Consider the following 22,739-nt stretch of genomic DNA (forward strand, 5'->3'; position numbering starts at 1 on the left):
TGTGCATATTTCATGTTTGCATTGTGGGAGAGAATGCAGGAAAATTACTATGAGAACCTTAACTTTGGCATTTAATTGCTGTGTGTGCGTGTTTTTTAAAGGAAAAAGATGAATTCACCAGTGTCTACTGATTTCCCTGAGTATGTTCATAGTTGCATAGCCAGAATATTAGGGAGTTATGCAACTCTTAGTTAGCGGACCCAAGTATGGGCTATGCAGATATTATGGGCAGGCTCTGTTTGGCACTATGTCATCCATTTGCATCTAAACTGTTTTAGACCTCTTTTCTATGTGATTTATAGCAGTCTGTTCTCAGTGTCACTAGTTTACCTTTTCTGTAGCAGTGAGTAGTCTTTTCTGATGATCCATTTTAGATAGCAATGGAGCCCAGTGGGTTTCAGAGGGAGAATACTGTCCGCTCTCCCAATGATATGGTGGGACACTTACTTCTTTTGTCCTTAGCCTTTCAAACAGTGTCTCCAGAACACTCATGTCTCAGTTCCATAGTGTTCAGGTGACCCATGGCTATAGTGCTAATGGCCATAGTCTTGTTCTGAACAGGATCAGGTGCAATTCTGCCATAGTTGAGGTAAATACGGGTGATTGAGCTCAGTCCACCTTGGTACACAAAGGGCAGGACGCTCTCCAGGAAGGCCCCTTTTCTTTGGAATGTGATCCTCTATGTTCCCCTGGGTTTAAAGTAGCCCCTGTGCCTTCCAGGCATCCTGGCAAGTCCATCTCTTTGAGCGGGTGGTGGTGGGGGACGGCTGAGTCTGTTGAAAGTGGGATTTCTGTCTGATGGGAAAATGCAATGGAGGTTTGGAGGGATTAAACCATTTTGGTCTAGTGAATCCTGATTTGTTCAGTTGTGGTAGGGCTGGAGGAAGAAGTGTTTCTGCTGCTTTTAGTTGATTTATGTTTCATAATTCCTGTGGCATTGTGTCTTTAAATGTATATCAGGGCATCCTTTGGCATGGAGTTTGTTAGATTAAAATCAAAGTAAATTCGTAGATTTTTAGGCCAGAAGGGACCATTATGATCATCTATTCTGACCTCCTGTATAACACAGTGTAGAGCAGCGGTTCTCAAACTTTAGTAATCTGAGCACCCTCGTTTTGATTTAAAATTTTGCTGTGCTCCAAACCACACCGCTCAGTCCCAGACCCCACCCCACTCCACCCCTTCCCCCAAGGCCCCACCTCTTCCCACCCCCCACTCCACACCTGCCTCTACTCTTCCCCGCCTCTTTCTGCCCCCTCCCCTGATCGCCCCATCCCTCCTCTTCACCTCTTCAGCTCTACAGCTGTTCCCTGGTGTGCAGGAGGTGCTGGGGGGGAGGGGGAGGAGTTGATCAGTGGGCCTGCAGACCCCCTAGACCTCAGTTTGAGAAACACTGGTCAAGAGAACCTCACCCAGTACTTTCTGCCTCAAGCCCATACAGCATATCTTTGAAAAAGACATTGAGTCTTGATTTAAAGATATCAAGTGCTGGAGAATACACCACATCCCTAGGTAAGTTGTTCCAGTGGTTGATTTAATTGTCAGTGTTAACAGTTTGCACCTTATTTCTAGTCTGAACTTGTTTAGCTTCAGCTTCCAGCCATTGGATTTCATTTTCTGCTAGACTGAAGCGTTTAAATAAAATAAAGACCTTTAAACTTATGCTGTAGCAACTCAGGAGGCCAAGTGGAGTTTCTCCGTATATACGGTTACATCGGCAAAGGCCTGAACAGTGGAACTGTTCTGGGAAGCTGACAACTCTGGGCAATTAGGGCTGCTTGGAGCTGATGTGAGAGTGGGGTGTTTCTCACTGTGAAGGATTAGAAATCTGTAGAGAAGATTGCTCATATCAGGACACAGCTTTATTACTCTGTGGTGGCGGAATTGGTTCCCAGGGGTGCCCATAAAGAGTCTTCACTATGTGTCAGCTTGTGATGTTCACTAAAGCTGCTGGAGAACGTACGAGTAACAAGCTGTGCATTAGATTCTTGTCCCACATGGCTGGTGAAAGTCAATGGGGAGGCTGTGAAGTTGTTGCCAGAGATGAGTGCCAGTGATGTGCTGAGAAAGGGCTAGGTGCCAGGTTTTTAAAAAGCAACAGTTGTTACACCCTTATTGAGGAAATGATTATTTAACATAAGCTGGTACCTGGAGAGACTGTCCATCTCAAATCTCTTCTTTTGGGGGAAGAATATCAAGAAGAATGTCATTCAGAAATACCTGGAGGTATTCATGCCTCTTCAGCCTGCCTCAATCCTGATGTTTCGCCTACTTGCAGTACAGAAATGGCTTGCTTGGTATTGGTGGTCAAGCGTGTATCAATGGATGAAGATCATATATCCATGCTGAGTATGTTATCTGTCAGCATCCTTTGATACCGTTGACTCTGAAGTAGTGTTTATCCATTTATTGGATCATAGCAGAAGAGGGGAGAGTTGATTTTTTTTCAGTCCTTCTCATTTTAGGTTGGTTGTGTAATAAAAAGCCATGTGTTTTAAATCATGTACTGTGCCTAGAACATAGGGTGGACGTATCTGTGAAAGCTTAATAAATAAATATGTGTGCATGTCAGTTTGACAAGGAGAAAGCAATTCTACTTCATGATCAGAGGTAATAGAGTAATATGCATATCTTCACAGTACATGTTCTATCTTAAAGAGCTGTACAATTTACTCTTCATCAGTATTGCAGCTTGTTGGAGCAAAAGCATGCTGGATCACTTGATACAAGGCAAACATGACAGCTAAATAATAACTTACATATGCATTCACTTAATACCAGGATATAAAATATATAGGAATGACAGAGTAGGTCACACTGGTGGGGGAGTGGCACTATATGTGAAAGAAAGCACAGAGTCAAATATAGTAAAAGTCTTAAATGAATCAAACTGTACCATAGAATCTCCGTGGATAGAAATTCCATGCTCTAATAATAAGAATATAGCAACAAGAATATAATACTGACCACTTGACCAGGATGGTGGTGATGACTGTGAAATGCTCAGTGAGATAATAGAGGGTGCAAAGGTAGAAAACTCAATAATAATGGGGGATTTCAACTATCCCCATATTGACTGGGTTCATGTCACCTCAGAAAAGGCTGCAGAGATAAAATTTCTAGACACCACTAATGACTGCCTCTTAGAGCAGCTAGTCCTGGAATTAAAAAGGAAGAGGCAATTCTTGATTTAGTCCTAAGTGGCACAAAGGATCTGGCGGAAGAGGTGAATGTATCTGAACCAGTTGGTAATAGTGATCATAAAGCAATTAAATTTAACTTCCTTGTAGGGGAGGAAATAGCTACAGTTACCCACCACTGTAACATTTAACTTCAAAAAGGGGAACTACACAAAAATGAGGAAACTAGTTAAACAGAAGTTAATAGGAACAGTCATAAGAATGAAATGCCTGCAAGCTGTGTGGAAATTTTGTAATAATGCTGTAATAGAGGCTCAAATTAAATGTTTACCCCAAATTTAAAAAAACAGTAAGAGAACCAAAAAAAATGCCACTGTGACTAAACAGCAGAGGAAAAGAGGTGGTTAGAGGCAAAAAGGCATCCTTTTAAAATTGGAAGTCAAATCCTACTGAGGATTGATAGATGGAATGGGTTCTGAGGATGGAATGGGTTATCTAGGGAGGTGGTGGAATCTCCATCCTTAGAGGCTTTTAAGGCCCGGCTTGACAAAGCCCTGGCCAGGATGATTGCATTGGGGTTGGTCCTGTTTTGAGCAGGGGGTTGGACTAGATGACCTCCTGAGGTCTTTTTCAACCCTCATCTTCTATGATTGTATGAGGAAAATAGAAAGGAGCATAAACTCTGGCAAGTCAAGTGTGAAAGTACAATTAGGCAAGCTAAAAAGAATTTGAACAGCAACTAGCCAAAGACTCAAAAACTAACCACAAAAAACCTAAGCATGTCAGAAGCAGGAAGCCTGCTAAACAGTCAGTGGAGCCACTGGATAATTGAGATGCTAAAGGAGCACTCAAGGATGATAAGGCCATTGCAGAGAAACTAAATGAATTCCTTACATCCGTCTTCACTGCAGAGGATGGGAGAGAGATTCCCACACCTGAGCCATTCTTTTTAGGTGAGAAATCTGAGGAAGTGTCCCAGATTGAGGGGTCATTAGAGGAGGTTTTGGAACAAATTTATAAATTAAACAGTAATAAGTCACCAGGACCAGATGGTATTCTCCCAAGACTTCTGAAAGAACTCAAATGTGAAATTGCAGAATACTAACTGTGGTATGTAACCTATCATTTAAATCAGCCTCTATTTCAGATGACTGGAGGACAGCTAATGTTATGCTCATTTTTAGAAAGAGCTCCAGAGGCAATCCTGGCAATTACAGGCCAATAAACCTAACTTCAGTACCAGGCAAGCTGGTTGAAACTGTAGTAAAGAACAGAATTATGAGACACATTATGTTGGGGAAGAGTCAACACAGCTTTTGTGAAGAGAAATCATGCCTCACCAATCTATTAGAATTCTTTGAGGGAGGGTCAACAAGCATGATCAATTGGATATCATGTACTTGGACTTTCAGAAAGCCTTTGACAAGGACCCTCACCAAAGGCTCTTAACCAAAGTTAAGCAGTCATGGGATGAGAGGAAAGGTGTCTCATGGATCAGTTACTGATTAAAAGACAGGAAACCAAAGGTAGGAATAAATAGTCAGTTATCACAATGGAGAGAGGTTAATAGCGGTGTCCCTTGAGGATCTGTACTGGGACCAGTGATGTTCAACATATTCATAAATGTTCTGGAAAAAGGGGTAAACAGTGAGGTGCAAAATTTGTAGATGATACAAAATTACTCAAGATACTAAAGTGCAAAGCTGACTGTGAAGAGTTACAAAGAGATCTCACAAAACTGAGTGACTGGGCAAGAAAATGGCAGATTAAATTCGATGTTGTAAATGCAAAGTAATGCACATTGGAAAACATAATCCCAGCTATACATACAAAATGATTGGGTCTGTAGCGGGGAGGGATAGCTCAGTGGTTTGAGCATTGGCCTGCTAAACCCAGGGTTGTGAGTTCAATCCTTGAGGGGGCCATTTAGGGATCTGGGCCAAAAATTGGGCATTGGTCCTGCTTTGAGCAGGGGGTTGGACTAGATGACCTCCTGAGGTCCCTTCCAACCCTGGTATTCTATGATTCTGTTTATTAGCTGTTACCACTCAAGAAAGAGATCTTGGAGTCCTTCTGGATAGTTCTCTGAAGACATCTGCTCAATGTGCAGTGGCAGACAAAAAAGCTAATAGAATATTGGGCACCATTAGGAAAGGGAAGGGGTAGATACTAAGACAGAAAATATAATGCCACTATATAAATCCATGGTACGCCCACATCTTGAAGACTGTATACAGTTCTGGTTACCCCATCTCACAAAAGATAGATTAGAGTTGGAAAAATTTCAAAGAAGGGCAACAAAAATTATTAGGGGTATGGAGCAGTTTCCATATGAGGAGAGAGTAAAATAACTGAGACTATTCAGTTTAGAAAAGAGATGACTAAGAGGGGCTATGTTAGCAGTCTATAAAATCATGAATAGGGAAGAGTTATTTACCCCTTCACATAACACATGAATCAGGGGTCACCCAGTGAAATTAATAGGCAGCAGGTTTAAAACAAACAGAAGGAAGTACTTCTTCACACAACACATAGCCAAGCTGTGGAACCTGTTGCCAGGAAATGTTGTGAAGGCCAGAAGTATAACTGGGTTCGAAAAAGAGTTGGGTAAGTTCATGGAGGATTGGTCTGTCAATGGCTATTAGCCACGAGGGTCAGGGACACAACCTCATGCTCTGTGTGTCCCTAAACCTCCAACTGCCAGAGGCTGAGAATGGATGACAGGGGATGGCTACCTCAATGGTTACCCTGTTCTGTTCATTCCTTCTGGGGCATCTGGTACTGGCCCCTGCTGCAAGACAGGATGCTGGGTTAAATGGATCATTGGTCTGAACCAATGAGGCTCCGTTTTAGAGGAGCTGAGATGTATAGAGCATCCTTATCTCCCACTTACTTCAGTGAGGAGCCAAGTGCTCAGCCCCTCACAGGATAAAGCCAATGAGAACAAAATACCACAGTAGACAGACATCACATGTACTCATGGCTAGAAAGTTCTTATATCTATTCTTGTATTTTTGATTGGAGTTCATCTATTTTTGAGTTATGGGTCAGCAAAGTTTTACACTTTCCCTGATAGAAAAATAAGTTATTTTCCATTCACATATAATTAAAGAGAGGTGGGGTGTGACATCTCCCAGGGTGCAAATCAGACAGTAGGACAACTGTGCCCCCTTAATTTTCCAGTCTGGTGTGTACTGTGCCCTGCTTTGCTGTGTGAACTGGCACTCAGCCTAGCCTCCAGCATGCAAGTCACCCCCAGACATGTACCAAACTGCTAGGCCCAGCCTCCCTTGAATAACGTATAGGGTGACACCTGCATATTCCTAGTCCTAGCCTTGCATCCCAGAAATGTACCATCCTGACAAGTGAATATTATAATTGGATAGAGTTACATGGCATTGGTAAGACTGCTGGAACTATGGCAAAGCGAGTGGAGGTGCTTACATGTACATCTCTAGCAGGTTTTGAGAACTGTTCGCTGTTCAAGGCTCTAGGAGCACTTGATATTTACTGGATCACAAGAGCCTGTCCAGATTTTTAGCACCTTGACTGTTTTCTGCGACTGCCTCCCTTGCCCCAACACCAGAAACCTCATCATGTGCTGGGAGAGCACCACACAGCACTATGCTTCACCCACCTGCCGAATAACAAACTGTTATTAATTGACAACAGAGTATCCAAATGGCAACTGGCAGCCTAACATTGCAGAGCATCACATGTCAGAAAACAGCGGGTTTCTAGATCCCAAGTGGCGGAGTCTGGGTTGCGATGGGGAGGAGGTTGGACAGACGCAGCTTAATGTTTCAGATTGTATGCAAAGCTGTTTGCCTAAGGTACATTTTTGGCAAAGCTCACACTGCTGTTGAAACCCTGTCAGTTTGTGTAAAGTCATAATACATTCAAGGGACTCAGGGAAAATGGGAGGGGGGCCGAGTATCTCAGAGAGAGGAAGAACAGAAATTCTCTATCTTGTGAAGACATCTGTGATCATTTTAAAAAGAGTAGCATAGGAGAGACCTGTATTTGTATCTTCTGCCCTCAGTACGCTCCTACCAGATGGAGAAATTCATTTTCCAAAACTTCACTCTTCCTGTAAATTTATCTGTAGGTATCAACTTAAAAGGAAGACTATAAGGATTCAAATAGCCTCCCTTCTTAATTACCATGCAGTGCTTTATTACTAGGAGTAACAATAAAGGTTACTTTAAAAAAATGGATTTGAACCAAAATCTAAACACCCTGAAATTCTGAGGAAGTTCAGATCCAGAATGGATCTTTGTCACTGTGGAAGGATGGTCCAGTGGTTAGGGCACCAGCCTAAGACTTGGGAGACCAGAGTTCAGTTTTCTGCTTCCCCATAGACTTCCTGTGAGACTTTGGAATTAGCCTCTCTGTGCCTCAGTTTCCCTCTGTTGCCATCTGTAAAATGGGAATGATAAAAACAATACTTCCCTACCTCATATGGGTGTTGTGAGGGTTAATATATTAAAGATTGTGAGGCACTTTGAGATCTGCTGATGGAAAGCCCTATATAAGAACCAGGTATTATTATTATATTCAAAAATAGATTGAACCAAAAATCCCAGGTCAGAACACCCTTGAACTTTCAGGAAGTGCATGTCCTGTTTCCAATTTGAAATGTTCAGCTGAGGCAGATATCTAATAATAGTACCAAGGACTTGATTCCTCTCTGCATTACTCCAGTTTTGCACTGGTGTAATGCCGTTGAAATCAGTGGAGTTATACCAGTCTAGTGTGGCAGTAATGCAGTAGTGAATCAAGCTCTGACAGTCTATAACATGCTCCATACCCTCTTCGTACTTTTGCTACAATGATGAAAATGAAAAGGAGTACTTGTGGCACCTTAGAGACTAACAAATTTATTTGAGCATAAACTTTCGTGAGCTACAGCTCACTTCATCAGATGCATGCCGATGAAGTGAGCTGTAGCTCACGAAAGCTTATGCTTAAATAAATTTGTTCGTCTCTAAGGTGCCACAAGTACTCCTTTTCTTTTTGTGGATACAGACTAACACGGCTGCTACTCTGAATGATGAAAATGTTAAGCAACCCATAAACCTCCTGTTTTCAGGCAGAGTAAGCAGCTTGCAGCCTGGAAGCAGACGAGCTTTGGACCTGTGAGCAGAGATTCTCTGTTTAAAAGACAACAGAAAAAACAAACAATGTCCCATATGCCCTGGGACTGTGTAAAAGCTTTTCATGTAAGCCTGCTCTGCCACTTAAAATGCTTGCAGTTGGCACACGGGTGTAGCGATTTGGCAGTTACCCTAGAAGAGATTTTGAGACAATATGGGAAGAGCCAGCGCTGTAATATGGAGAACGGGTCCAGAGGGGAATGAAGGATGGATATGTTCGGTTATAGGATAGAGAGCCGAAAAAGATCTTTGGCAACTGTTCACATCCTACAGCCTTGCTAAAGAGAGGAAACTTTGCATGTGATTTTAGATTTGTCTAGCTGCAACTTCGTCTTGCACATTTGGCTAAGACCTAGTTTAGAGCTGGGCCCAAACCAAAATCCTGTGATTTAAATAGCCCCAACTTTGCTAGAGTTCAGACGGATACAGACCCAGAACCAAATTTCAACAATAGCCCTTATTGTTGTATTGCAGTGAATCAAAACCCTAGATCAAAACACCTGTGAACATTAAGGAAGTCCAGATTTGTGACTCTTCATACCCCTCTTGACCTGAATGTAGAATCAGACTAATATCTATGTCCTCTGTTGGGAGACTATCTAGCCTGCCCTGGCAGGAGTGAATGGAATCAGTGATCTGATAGGTTTTAACTGCCAAGATTCTGAATTGTTGCCACCTCATAAGGGAGCTTATTCCTCCTTCCTACTGTCCTTTGACCAGGCCCCCTTCTCTGCATTTCACCTCCGACGCACATGAGTAACTGAAGCTGCATGGATTTGTAGGGAAGCTTGTCAGCATAATTGATTATTACATGGTGTATGCTACTGAAGACAGGTGAGGCTGCATAGAGCGGAACAAATCTGTTTGTATCATGCATTCCTGCTGGGTCAGGCCGGGGCTTCTTCCTCTGACATGTTGATTTATATGTTTGCAGCTCCTCCCTAATGAATAGTGCCCCATCATGGGTCACTGGAGCCCCCTGCTGAAAAGACCCTGTCAGTGCTGTGAAGGAGAATGAATAATGTTTTTTAAAGCCTGATGTTGTGAATTTAACAGCTCTTGGGCATCAAGGGGGGCAGCTGAGAAGATGTAATTAAAAAACAAAAAAAATACATCAATAAGGAAACACTGTATGTCCAGATGCCAATTTCTGTGGAATTTAACCTTTAGTCTGCTGGGGCTTTGAAATACACTAGAAACCCACAACTGTGGATCAATAGTGGGAGAAATGTGGGTTGAAAATCTTTGAACCTGTCCTACTGTGCCTTTAATTGCAGCCTCACTCTGCGTAACACCTTAAAAACCTCTGCCTTTCATCTCTAACCTTGCTTAAAAACCTTTATATTTATTTTCCTTGTAGCCGCAACAGCCTTCACTCATCTGGCACCTTCTACTGCCAAGACATCTTGAGGTGCTTTATAAATGATGGGCAATAATTTACTAATAATCTGCAACCCTCAGAATGCCAAAGTCACTTTCCCCCTCTCTGCTGCATTTTGGAGAAGATATTGCATGTGGTGACAAGATTTCTGTGTCCCTGGTTTGTTTTTGTTTTGTTTTTTCTTCTATCTACCAGCTCTAAGAAACGAAAAACCAAGAATTTGTAAATGCATGGGTGTCTGAGGGTATGTTACCAGCCATAAACTATAAAGAGGCCCCAGTTCCTGTGAAATACATTCAGGGCAGAGATTATTCTTCTGATATTCCCTAGCTCAGAGTTTACATAACTTATAATTACAGATCTAAAATCTAAAGATGATAGGAGGGTTGAGGACCCAATGTTTTGACCTATTTTTGGTCTGTCTGCAATGTCTATGCAATTTTTTCTATAGACCTGTTAAAATATTACAATATTCTGCAGTAATAATTGAAAACACTTCATCTTTCAGTAATGTGACATAGTGTTGCTGGATCAGCACTGTAGAATACTGTAGTATTTTTAGAAGGGTATATAATGTTGGGAGTTAAGTAACCCTGGAGAATCAGACAAGCACGCTATATGCATTCTTGTCCTTGTGAGTGAAGCTACAGCAGCAAGCTAATGTATCAGGCCTGGCATTCATGGTTAAATCTGCAGTGACAAACCAGTGCAAACAATGCTCACAGTTGACCCCACAGTGCCAGATCAGTTCTCTTGAATGGTTCTATAGCAATAAACCAGTGAATGCAGCCAAGCCCTTGAGTAATGTAGATAACAAATCACTGAATATATTTATCTTTGAAGAGGGGAAATAGGTAAGCAAACAAATTTCAGTTTCTGGCTTCCAAAGGAGAGGCCCTGTGCAGTGGCATGACCGGAAGCACATGAGTTCTAATCCTGGTTCTGACAATAACTTGCAGTCTGACCTTGTGCAGTTCTCTTAACCGCTCTACTTCAATTTCCCTATCCGTAAAATGAGGATGTTAATACTATTGGGCCTCTTTCTTATTTATATACCATTCTGGCAGTGTAAAGAGGCCATAAATTGGGGTAGGTTATACTCCCCTTAAGGCTCCTTTACGCTACTGGAGGGGTATAAAGAGGCTTTAAGGTAAGCGGGAATCAGACCCCCCCTTGAGGATTATTTAGCTTGTTTGTTAGATTAGTTTGTAAAATGCTTGAAGGACTTGGCTACACTTGCAGCGGCCTGTAGGGTATGTGCAGCTACACACCACAGTAAAAGGCAGGATGTATCCACACTGCGAGGTGTAGCTATAAGTGGCAGTGAAAGGAGGGAGCTATACGTGGCACGAGGGAGGGAGCCTTTCCCAGTTGCCAGAGCCTTTCACTGTGGCAGGGAAAAGTTCCAACAGCTGGGAGGCAGAGGGACTAAGGCAGAGGGACGCTGCTAAAAATAGTGGGGTAGACATGGGAGGCACAGCGTGGGCATGTGGAGAGCTATCTAGGGTTCTGGCTTGTCTGTGTTCTACTTGCCTAAGCAGTGGCTCACCAGCTGCACAGCGATTTATGCCTGTGCTAGCTGGGTGTGCAGGGTCAGAACTCTGCGCACAGCTGTATGTGTAGACCTACCTTAGAAGGAAAAACATGACGTTAGTGGTGAGTGTTGTTATTTCTTATCATGCTACGTCAGTAGGAGCTATTGGTGAGTGATTCTTAACAGGAGCTTTTTCCTCTCTTTGTTAGTCTTGAGTTTCTTTCAAAGCCTCCTTACTGTGCCATAAGAGCAATGCATTAGACCTGTGGCACAATGTTAAAATTCAGCACCATACACGGGTTTCAAGTGGGAGGAGATTAATATTGGTCCGTGCAAGAATTTCCTTGTTAGTGTGTTTTTAAAAGGCTTCATCGAAGTGTCTTGCCATAAAATTACACTGTGATCATAGGCATTTAATGTTAACAGAACCAGATGGGTTAGCAGCATCCAAGCTGTAACCCTCCAATAGAACGTGCGTTGCCTTTCATTTTCTCCCCTAGAGTTATGGAAGATGTTTTGCGGTGCCAGTTAACAAATCCAGCTGTATTAACGTGGACTAATGCATTTACAGTAATCCTAGTGACAAATGCATATTTGTTAGGATTCATCCACAAAAGGTTAAAATGTTACACAAAAAATAGCCATTACATGTCCAGTGCAGTCTTTTTTCATATAGTATGTCTCCATTTTATTAAAATCAGGGTGAGTAGCAGAGGGCATCTAGAGAGACACAAGACTCAGTTCCTGCCAAATTTGTATTTTAAAACTTTACTGTGTTTTTAATGTTGGTGGAGAGGAGCTGTCAGCTGTCAGAAACCGTTGAGAACCATTGTTTGCTCTCTCTTCTCAATGTATACGCTTTGTTTTAAAATCGTTAAATTGCTTTGTGTTGTCTAAAAGTAAGAGAACAAGGGGTCATTTCACGAAACAAGTCAATGTAAATCAAATACAAAGAAAATACTTCCACACGTGATGTGTGATCAGTCTATGGAGGGCATGCAGAAGGTTAGATCCTACGGGTGGTGTACATTAGCATCACTCCATTGATGTCAGTGGTGATGCGTCAGTTCACACCAGCTAAGAATCTAATGTTGTAGCTGTTTTTTCTAAGGGGACTGGGTAATTTTATGTCATTCACTATAATAAAATTTGTAGTTATACATTATAAAATGAGGGTAATCATACTCATCCTCCAGGGCATTAGCAGATTGCCGCATGGGCCAGGAAGAAATTTTTCCCTTTATGTAAAGCATTGGATAATTACTCTTATGCATTTATTTTTTTCGCCTGTCACTGAAGTATCAGACCTAGACCAAAGCCAAAAGCAAGATGCTGGATTTGCACATGGCAAATTCTATATTCAATATATCTAATCTAATTGATTTAATCTATATAATCTATTGTATATAGTTTTTATACTTCACTCATCATGATATCGGCATCTACATTGATTTTTTGCATATGTGAAAGGTCTCATATCAACAATCCTGTTTTAGTGAGATTTGGCTGGTTTATTAAAATTAACCTCTTTGCATCCCCTCTTCCCATGTTCAACACCTAGAAGCCGCAGCGAATGGCACTCTGGAACTAAGATAAGTGATGACTAAGCAAAGAGCCAGTTGGTGTTACTATGATAACTGCTGCTACTGATTGGCTATCAATTGTGCAAACAGCTAGTCTGTGCTAAAATGTCTGCTTATTGTTATTATCCCATCCTCCCTATCTTCAGCCATTTGTTTAATTCACCCCCACACCGCACACTACAACTTGTCATTTATATTGTAAACTCTTTGGGGCAGGGTCTGTTTTTTACTGTCTGTATGTATAATACCTGGCACAATGGGACCTGTTTGTAGTTGAGTCTCTAATAGCTTTTACAGTAGGCGCTTGTTTGCAGCAAGACCTTGTAAGAGCTACTGCTGCTTACGAGCAACATTTCCCTTGGGAATGCTTTCCCTAATGTGAATTATCGACACTCCCCATAACAGCAACCGCCTCTTAGGAGCAACGTAACAAAAGGGCACTGATAGGTTGCTACTGACATGTGTCTACTGTATAGTATAAATAATTGTAATAAAAGATATCAGAGGCGATATAAAAAGAATACCTGGAAAATGGTATATTTTTGTTTGGACACATCTATTGTTGAAATATAGCTAGTTATATTAGAAATTACCTTGTTTGTGTGGTTTGTTTAAAAAACTCAACTTCGGGTGTAAGAGGAGAGGAAATGATGTTTGTCACCCTAGTACATTGCTAGCCAAGCACACTCCACAAAGCACGCTTAGTGCAAAGCTCCGTTTAAAGATCCCGTTGTACAGGTTAAGGAATAACCCAGGTCCTGAATGAGGGTGAGGTTTTCTGAATCTTTTTATCAGCTCACAGACAAGTAGCAAAACAGAATCAATTCCTGTCACTCATAGGTAAATATGGAGGAACAGGATTATGGAGCTGGGTGCCGTTGCAGTTCTTTAATCTGAAAATCGATGCAGAGACGGAAGTTGGGCTTGTGGGGATATTGCAGAGACTGTGTTGTGGGCTTCGATGAGATTTTTGCTCTGCAAACAAAGGACTGAGTTCTAAATTAATCCCTGATGTAATTCTGTTGAAGTTAGTGGAGTTACCCCAGAGATGAATTTACCCCAATAGCCATAAAACCAAACAAGGACTGGCAAATGCTTCAGCCTCTCTTTCTCTTTTTCTGCCTGTGTGCGTAGCTCAGAAATAATCCTTCAAGCTCCCTCCTAGCCTATTATTAACTCATTTTATATATTGCAGGATTTTTGTAACACTCCATCCCCATGGTTTGTAAACAAGGAAATGAAATACCTAGGGCTGTGTTACAAATGCAGGAAATCTCATTGAGTCACCTTGAGATAACTCCCCAATCCCAAAATTTGCAGCGCCTCTACAGACTTCAGATATGTTGTTAGATATGCAGTGCCCCCTGCTCCTGCAGACTGTTCTTTGGGATATGACACAGAATTTTAAAGCAGTAAGCTTGCCCTTTTGTGGTTCATATTTAAGGCTATGTTTTAGTCACAGGTATTTTAGTAAAAGTCATGGACAGGTCATGGGCTGTAAACACAAATTCACAGGCCCGTGACCTGTCCATGACTTTTACTAAAAATACCTGCCGTGCCTAAAACTTGGGTGGGGCGCCGCGGGTGCTGGGGGAGATGGCCCGGGAACCCCACTGGTGCTGGGGGTGGGGAGGGTTGGGTTCGGTTCGGTTGGTGGGGCTGGCAGGGGCTTCCTACCCAGCTCCGCATCCCTGCAGCTCTTAGGCAGCGGAAGAGCCAGGGCAGGGGCTCCACTGCTCCTGCCACCAGCGCCCGCTGCCGCAGCTCCCATTGGCCAGGAACTGCAGCCAATGGGAATTGTGGGGGCAGGGCCTGCAGGCCTGGGCAGCGTGCGTCGCAGAGCTCCCCCAAGCCCTCCGCCACCTAGGAGCTGCAGGGCCATGCCAGTGGGAGCTGGGGAGCCCCCCACCCCAAGGTAAGTGCCCCCCATACCACTCCACCCCCTGCCCCTAGCCCTGAGTCCCCTCCCACACACCCAAACAGCTGATGCTGCCTGAGCTGGGCAGCCCCTGAGCCAGCACCAGCCGCTGCAGAAGTCACGGAGGTCAGAGAAAGTCACGGAATCTGTGACTTCCATGACAGACTCACAGCCTCATTCATATTACTTAAATATAGTGCCTATCATATCAAAAGGATCCCAAGGTACTTCTCAAACCATACCTGCGAGCAGAACATGCCTGGGGTGGAAGGTGGGTGTCCCCCAACACACAGCAATTTGTACAATGGTAGGGAGATGAATTTGGAGACAAAAACAATAGGCCAAATCTAATCTTAAAAGTTACATGAGATCCACCCATGTCAAGATGTAGTGACCAGGCTTGCTGAGTATCCACACTCCAGCTGAAGTCAGTGGGAACATGCAAGTGCTTGGCACTTCTGAAAATTAGGCCCTACAGGTTCAGTCTTGTCAATTAAAATGTATGATAGTGAGTTTATCATATAGTTTATCATACAGTTTATCAACTTTGGAAAGATTAATGGCTGAGTCATCCCTGCCAGTATTCAGGCCTCTGGCTCTAGAAAATCTAGGGATTTCAAACCTGATAATTAGACCAATATGCTACCGTTTTATACAGTTCCTGCTTTTCCTTTTATCAGTCCATTTTACATCACTCAGTAGTCCACAGTGTTCAGTAATTCAAGTCAGTGATGGGAGTTGGTGGGTTTCTGCTGTAAGGTTGGATCCACAATACAGATTGACGACATCCAGGAAATTCAAAGTCAAGGTTGTGCTTAACCCTTTACTTTTACTTCCTTTTTTTAACAACTTCAAAACCCAAGTAATAAAAGTCCATGTGAATTCTGAATGCTGCCAATGAGCACTAATTTTTATGGCAGTTTTTACGGTGTGGTCAGTTGCCTGCTAACAACTGGAATTAGCACCCTCATCTCATTTGATACAGCTCATTGAAAGGTCTTTGTATGATGATTAATTTGGGCCAGTATCAACCCAATCCGATTTAAACCAGTATCCTGGAACTGAAATGTTCTTTAACCCATTGCCAGTCAATATCATTGTGACCTTAAGACTACCCCAATGCCAGATGGCACACTGTTGCCGTGATATTTACCCAAAAGGTGGCATTGTAACACATCACTGGAAAACTAATAACTCATTTATCTTAATTTTCTTGCATGATGTATGTATGGATAACCCACAAAGAACTTTACAGATGTGCTCGAAATATATGACTAAAATGTGTTTAAACCAGCCAGGCCCAGGGGAATTGATAAATGGGTTTTCTCCAGACAAAGGAAAGAGGTGAATACCTCAGACCAGGCAGGGCCAAATTCAGTGGGCTATTCATTTGTATTGGAGATTGCAGGAAGAGATCATTTGCATTGTAAAAATCACCAGGAGGTGAGGGACCAGCATGGTGTCTGGGACCAGCAGGGGAAAGGAACTTTATTGAGGAATACATTTTAGAAGGCTACATTTCAAAGGCTTACTGGACTGTAAAGAGAGGGGGAACGAACCCTGAAATCATCCTTCACCCGAAGAGCTAAAGGCCTAGTCAGCCATATTGGAGGAAAGACTGGTGAAAAAAGCATCTTTGAACAAAGGGCTCTAGTCTGTTAAGCTAGACTGAAGTCTTACTGAAGTATTTTTACTTTTGTTTGTTTGTAACTATTTCAATCCTTATACTTGATATCGCTTAAATCAGTGTCATTTTGTTCATAAACTTGTTTTACTTTTACCATGAACCAAATGCGTGCTTTGATTGAAATAGAGGGTGTGTTAACCCCAGTTAAGGTCATAAGCTCTTGTGTACTGTCTCTTTAAAGGAGCAGCAAAGTTGGTAAGGTTTTATAGGTGCTACAGTCAGAGGGGCTGAGCATTGCAGATGGATGTCTCTGTGGAACTCAGGAATTGGGGGGCACTGATTGTTTAATGCGAGACAAGGTTTGGACTAGGAGAGTCCTTAAGAATTTGCTGACAAGCCACATAGGTTGGTGTGTCAAGGAGCTGACACATAGTTTAGCAACAGCAAACCTCCCACTTGCTGGGGCTGAGAAGAGTAACACAATGGTTCCCCAGCAGATTGTCACACCCATCCCTTCCAGGATCTGTGGTTCTCTTGCCTGTTCCCCACATCCTCTTCCATTGGTTACATGAAAAATGTTGTGTCATCATGCCCTTTCTTTTCCAGAGTACAGTAATTGTGGAGAAGACAGTCCAGGACCTCTTGAACCTGATGCATGACCTGAGTGCTTATTCAGATCAGTTCCTCAACATGGTGTGTGTGAAGCTCCAGGACTACAAGGAAACCTGCACTACTGCCTACAGGTATAGCCTAGCCCAGGGAGCCAGACCCTCCTATACAATAAGAAGAATGAGCCCGACCTCACAAAATTGTTGGGGAGGATTAAGACGAAAGATGTGTAGGTCTGAAGTGTTGTTTTATTTCAGTATGTGCAGGATGGAGTTACTTCCTCTTGGAAAGCTTGTCTGCTTGGTTCGTGGGCGGGAGAGAAATCTGAAGTAATAGCCATCCAAGAGGCTGGGGAGACCCGGTGACTTCTCACACCCATAAGCATACTTTCCAAAAACACTGATGCAGGTGGTTGGTAGAATCAAAAGAGACACGTCCTTGTTCTTAATCAGAGAGATGGATTAATCAGGGAAAGCAGGGTGGAAAAGTGTGATCTCCATAACCGTGTGATCGCATCAGCTCTGTTATACTTGGTTACATGCAGTGAGAAAACAAGTTGAATCCTTTCATATTACAAGTTCTCAAGATATATAGGATGAGATTTTTAAAGCCAGCTGATTTCAGTGCCCAATTCCTATTCATTTTAATGAATCTGGGCATTTAAGTCCCCTAAACTGCTTTGAAATTTGTGGCTATAATATATGCACAGTATACACAGGATTTTATTTAATATTTAAAACATTTAACATTCCTATAGCACCATTTTCTCCAAAGGATCCTAAAGTGATTTACATACAGGACTGAACTCATGCATCCTTAAAGATCTGGGGCTGAAGTCTAACAGTACCACCACATGGGAACCTAGGCTCGGAAATAAAGGATGTGCTAGTGGTTAGGGTGCTAGCCTGGGACTGAGGAGACTCTGGTTTAATTCCCTGCTCTGCCACCAAATTCCTCTGTGACCTTGGGCAAGTGACTTAGTCTCCCCGTATCTCAGTTCCCTCATCTGTAAAACGGGGATAATAGCTTCACAGGGGTGTTGTGAGGATAAAAACACTAGAGACTGTGAGGTGCTCAGGTACTGTGGTAATGTGGGCCATATTAGTACCATAAAAAGTACCTTTTAAGAGCTAATTGAAGCTGGTGGTAGCAGCGAAAGTAGTAAAATCCCTTTGTGTGTTCCAACCAGTAGTGCTAAGAAATTATTTCTTATTGCCTGATTTCATTCAGAAAAGTTTCATCTGGTAATGGGCTACCTATGGGAATATTATTAACACCATATACCTACACGTGTGGTGGGTGTGTCTATATACATCTATATTATGTATTATTATTATTACAATTAATGTTCCTTTATTATGCCTGTTTCAATAAACCTTATGGAGCGAAATCAGGCAGTAGAAAGTAATTGCTTTACAGCTGTTCGTCGAATTTGATAAAGGATCTTTCTTTCTTTCTTTTGTCCTCTTTCTTTCTTTCTTTCTTTCTTACACCTGCTGAGGAGTAATTAGGACAGCACTAATTTGGACTACCATATCCTGATTACAGCAGGAGGAAAAACAGGAAGTGTTCTAGTTTTGCTGCTAGCAAATGACTGACGGAAATAGAAATCTATATACAGTTCAGATGATTCAGAAGAGCATAACAGGGACAGGAGAAATTCTGCTACCCCTGTTTTTGCGTGTGTGTGTGTGTGTGTGTGAGAGAGAGAGTAGCTTGAGATATTCCAAAGAGATGATCAAATCCATAAGGTAGCAATGCCCTCTGCTGGGAGCTCTCATGTTGCCAAAGCTCTGTGCAGTCTTGCCCTGTGAACAATCGTTTCCCCCAAGGTTTTTGAGAAGGGCAGAGATGAACCAACAATTAGTCTTATTGGCCCCCCGCCCCCTCAAACTTTGGTAATATTTGGAAATATTAAGGCTTAATCTTCAACTGATGAAAATCAGCTCCTTTAAAGTCAGTAAAAAGAAAAGGAGTACTTGTGGCACCTTAGAGACTAACCAATTTATTTGAGCATAAGCTCAGCTACAGCTCACTTCATCGGTGGAATTCCACCTAAGGATCTGGCCCTACGAATTTACAGCGTAAATTGTAAGTGGTAGTACACTAAGGTTTAGTCAAAGGGCTTTCTGGGAAGGAAGTTTTTGTGTGTGCATGATAGAGATGGTGGGCAGCAAATGACAGTATAAGGTAGCTACCATCTTCTTTGGAGTTCAGGGAAACCACAAATATGAACATTGCAAGTCTTACTAACTAGTATACAAAGTGAGATGCCATGCTGACAGGCTCTTTATAAGCTAGAAAGGTAAATAATAGAAGACTTGTGCAGTGGCCAGTTGGTTCGTTAGCTTGGCTTTGTGTATGTATGTTTCTAATAGGGAAAAATAATTCAAATAGCCCATATGGTCCTCTCTATTCACATGGTGAATCTGCTGTGCTCCAGATGACCGATATCCTGAATCCTTTCAGCTTCAGCCATGTAATAGCTATTGTTTAATAGTGATGTTTTGGTGGTTTCAGAAATAGGCCCCAACCTCCAACAACTGGAGCTTCAGAAGAAACTTTCCCAGGATGTATAGAATCCTAACTGTACACTGCAGCATTTCTTAACCCTTCATCTGACGAAGCGGGTATAGACCAAAATTGAACTGTACGGAGCACTGGACTTATTCATGGCCATTCCTAACCAGAGACTTCTGATTTGGAGGAATGGACCCAGGTTTTTAGCGGCCGTATGACAAAGATTGCATGAATCCTGAAAGTGAAACTCATTCTTTGGTAGAGGGGACTGATATAGACCATGTGAAATGTTCACATCGTGCCAGAAACTTGAAATCTGAGGCTTTTCCAGTTCCATTTCAGTTTTATTTTAATTTTCCAGTGAGGACAAGAACCTAACAAGATTCAAAAACAGCCTAGATATGTATGTAGCTATCAAGAAAACCCCATGTTGTCATAATTAAAGAGAACAAATTTTGGCAGGGTTATTAAGCCTTGTCCTTCAAGGTTTAAGTCAGTCTCTGGCAATTGGAAATCAACAAGAGTCCTAATGTGGCAAACACATTATCACATATCTGCCTGTTGTGGGGCACTGACCTCTCCCTCTAAAGTATCAGATACTGGTCACTGTCAGAGAAGGGGCATTAAACTAGCTGGACCTTGGTTCTGATCCAATCTGGCAAATGCTATGTTCCTTGAACGTTTCTTAAATTTAAAATGTTCATGTTAACAAAGGTCAGTTTTCATCCTGAAAAACAGCATTTTGAAAATTCATATGTTTGGATGCAAAAACTGCCATTCACGAGTGTTTCATGGAAAGCAAAATTGGGGACCACAAAATGACCCAGAGTGAAATTTGCGAATTTTTTTTTTAATGTCGGGGTGAAATGTTACTAAAAAAACATTTGCCAGCTTCCCCTACCCTGGTATAGGTGACATAGCCAGATCAATATTATGGTCTCTTGCTGATTCGAATCAGTCTTTGCCAAAGGATTGTCGCTGGGCTGGGGGATAGCAGTAAAGAACAATACGATGTTTTAGGAACTAGAAAAGAACTAACAACATCAACATGGCTGCCCATTTTTGTTGATTCCAATCAATCCTTCCTCTTTTAGTTTCTCACCATGTTCCTCTTCCACCACAAGCGAACCTTGCTCTTTGTTGAACCAGATAGCTGACCTTAACTTTTCTTGGTGATTTATCCTGTTAGAACTGCCAGAGTTCCTTTTCTAACTCTTTCAGGCAACTCACCCTCAGTCCCTCAGAGAGTCCACTAATTTCCTACAACCTTTTTTTTCAAAGACTGATTCCTGCTGTACCACTGAAAACACCTTGTAGCTGAGCCCATTTCTCAGATGGGAAACCAAGGCACAAAGAGACTTAGGGTATGTCTACCCTGCAATCGGGAGATGTAATTGCAACACATGTGGACACATAGCCAAGATAGCTGTGATCAAGCTAGCTCAAGTAACAACAGCAGTAAAGCCATGGGGGCCGCTCAGCTGTGTACCCAAGGTTCTAGGTGGCAGGTCTAGCCCATGCAGTCAGCTATACCGCCGCAGATTCACTACTATTGTTATTCAAACTAGTTTTGATCTAGCTAGGACCAGGAGAACAGCTTGTGTATTTCTGCACGTGCTGCAGTCACACCTCCCAGTTGCAATGTGGACGTACCGTATGTGACTCGTTCATGGTCATGCCGGAAGTCTGCAGCTGAGCAGGGAATTTATCCCAGGTCTCCAGAGTCTCAGACTGGTGTCCTGTTATTTGCTTTTTTCTCCCACTGTTTTTTTATGTATGTTTTTAGCTGGTATGTTGTCTATTTAGATATGTAAGCTTTTCAGGGAAGGGGCCTGTCTTTGGCTCATATTGAGCACACATTAATAATAGATTCTAAACTCTCACCAGAGTGAACAAATCAGAGCTTGGAAACGGTTATGAATCACCAATTCCTAGAGTTCGGAGTAGCTTCTACCTTGGTCCTGCAAAAGAAAACATCGTTCCTGGCTGCGTTTGTCATGAAATAGCTAAATCCAATTAGCCCCTCTCGCCCCCAGTTGTTTTCCTAATGAAACGGCTTGGCACCCCAGCTGTGTCCAGGGACCGTTAGTAATCACTCTACACAACTGCTCCAAAGGGGAAACGGTGCGAGTCTGTGGCTACTACCACTGGCAGATGTTTTATGACTAAAACTCACTGAGCTATGGAGGGGTGGGCCCTTCTCAGCGGTGCACCATCACCTGTTCAAGTGTTACACCTATTTTCCTGCCCCCTCCTGGGAGCTAGGTACAAACGGCCACACAGATGGCACTGCGTGTGGCCCATTGAGCTGAGAATTAATTACCAGATTATGGCACTGGTGGTAATGATTAACCCCATTACCATAGCAGAGTCACTGCACAGGGTTTTTCATGGTGGGGGAGGGTATTTGTAAATAACTATTCTGGACTCTAGTAAAGCTTTTCTTAGTGTCTTATGATGTGTTATTAAAGATCTAAGTTAGACCAACATGTATACGAAGTTACCATGTAGACTGAAATCCAGATGAAAGACCGAAGAAAGGGTACTGGTAAAGGGCCATGCAGTTGATGGTAGAGGCTGGATGTCTGGTGGGTTATCAGTGCTAGTTCCGATCCTATTTAACGTCTCCACTAATGAGCGGGTAAATGGAGTAAAAACAGAATGTCAACAAAACCAGAAGGCGCACACACGAGAGTTCTATTTAAAGCGCCAGTTCTATGTGGCCCCATGAACAGGATATAATGCAAAAGTGAAGGATACATACTAATGCTTTTGAAGCCAGATAATCAAGAACAATAGGAGAAAGACTCTTGAAAGGCCATGATGCTGGAAAAGAATAAACAGACAATACGTTGGAGCTGAGCTTGCAGTTCAGTATAGCAGTGACAAAACAAAAAAGCCAATGTGATTTTGAGCAGCCGATGTCTCACCTTGTAAAGCAGACAGGTAACTGTGTCTTTCTCTGTACAATGCTGGTGAGAATGCTCCCGAAGATTGCATTCAATCCTAGGCGTCCGAAAGGAGATGATAACGGTCTATAAATAATTGAAGAGTGTGAACCGTAAGGGCAGTGAGGAATTGAGGCTGTTACAATCGATGTAACTGGGAGTAATGAGATAGAATTAAGCTGAGAAAAACTTAGACACTGTATCAGGGGTTTTTTCCCCCAGAGTTAGATTTGTTCGACTATGAAATAGACTTTCAAGGAAATAGTAGTAGTTCCATTGCTTCAGTCATTTAAATTTTGACTGGACAAAGCACTGGCTAATAT

General features: G+C 42.4%; 1 protein-coding gene across 5 annotated transcripts in view; it reads left to right on the plus strand.

The window, feature by feature from the left end:
• The window catches only part of EXOC4 (exocyst complex component 4), a 595,663-nt gene that overhangs the window by 482,981 nt on the left and 89,943 nt on the right, over nucleotides 1–22,739 (plus strand). For 4 of the 5 annotated variants that reach the window (XM_077837141.1, XM_077837147.1, XM_077837165.1 and 1 more), the window contains exon 12: nucleotides 16,946–17,082. The exons of the other annotated variant lie outside the window; for it this stretch is intronic. In XM_077837141.1, coding sequence (XP_077693267.1) covers nucleotides 16,946–17,082 — 137 coding nt within the window. The remainder of the gene's footprint in view (nucleotides 1–16,945; nucleotides 17,083–22,739) is intronic. 5 annotated transcript variants of the gene reach the window in all.

This window comes from Eretmochelys imbricata, chromosome 1 (assembly GCF_965152235.1).
Source record: "Eretmochelys imbricata isolate rEreImb1 chromosome 1, rEreImb1.hap1, whole genome shotgun sequence".
Classification (NCBI taxonomy): Eukaryota; Metazoa; Chordata; order Testudines; family Cheloniidae; genus Eretmochelys; species Eretmochelys imbricata.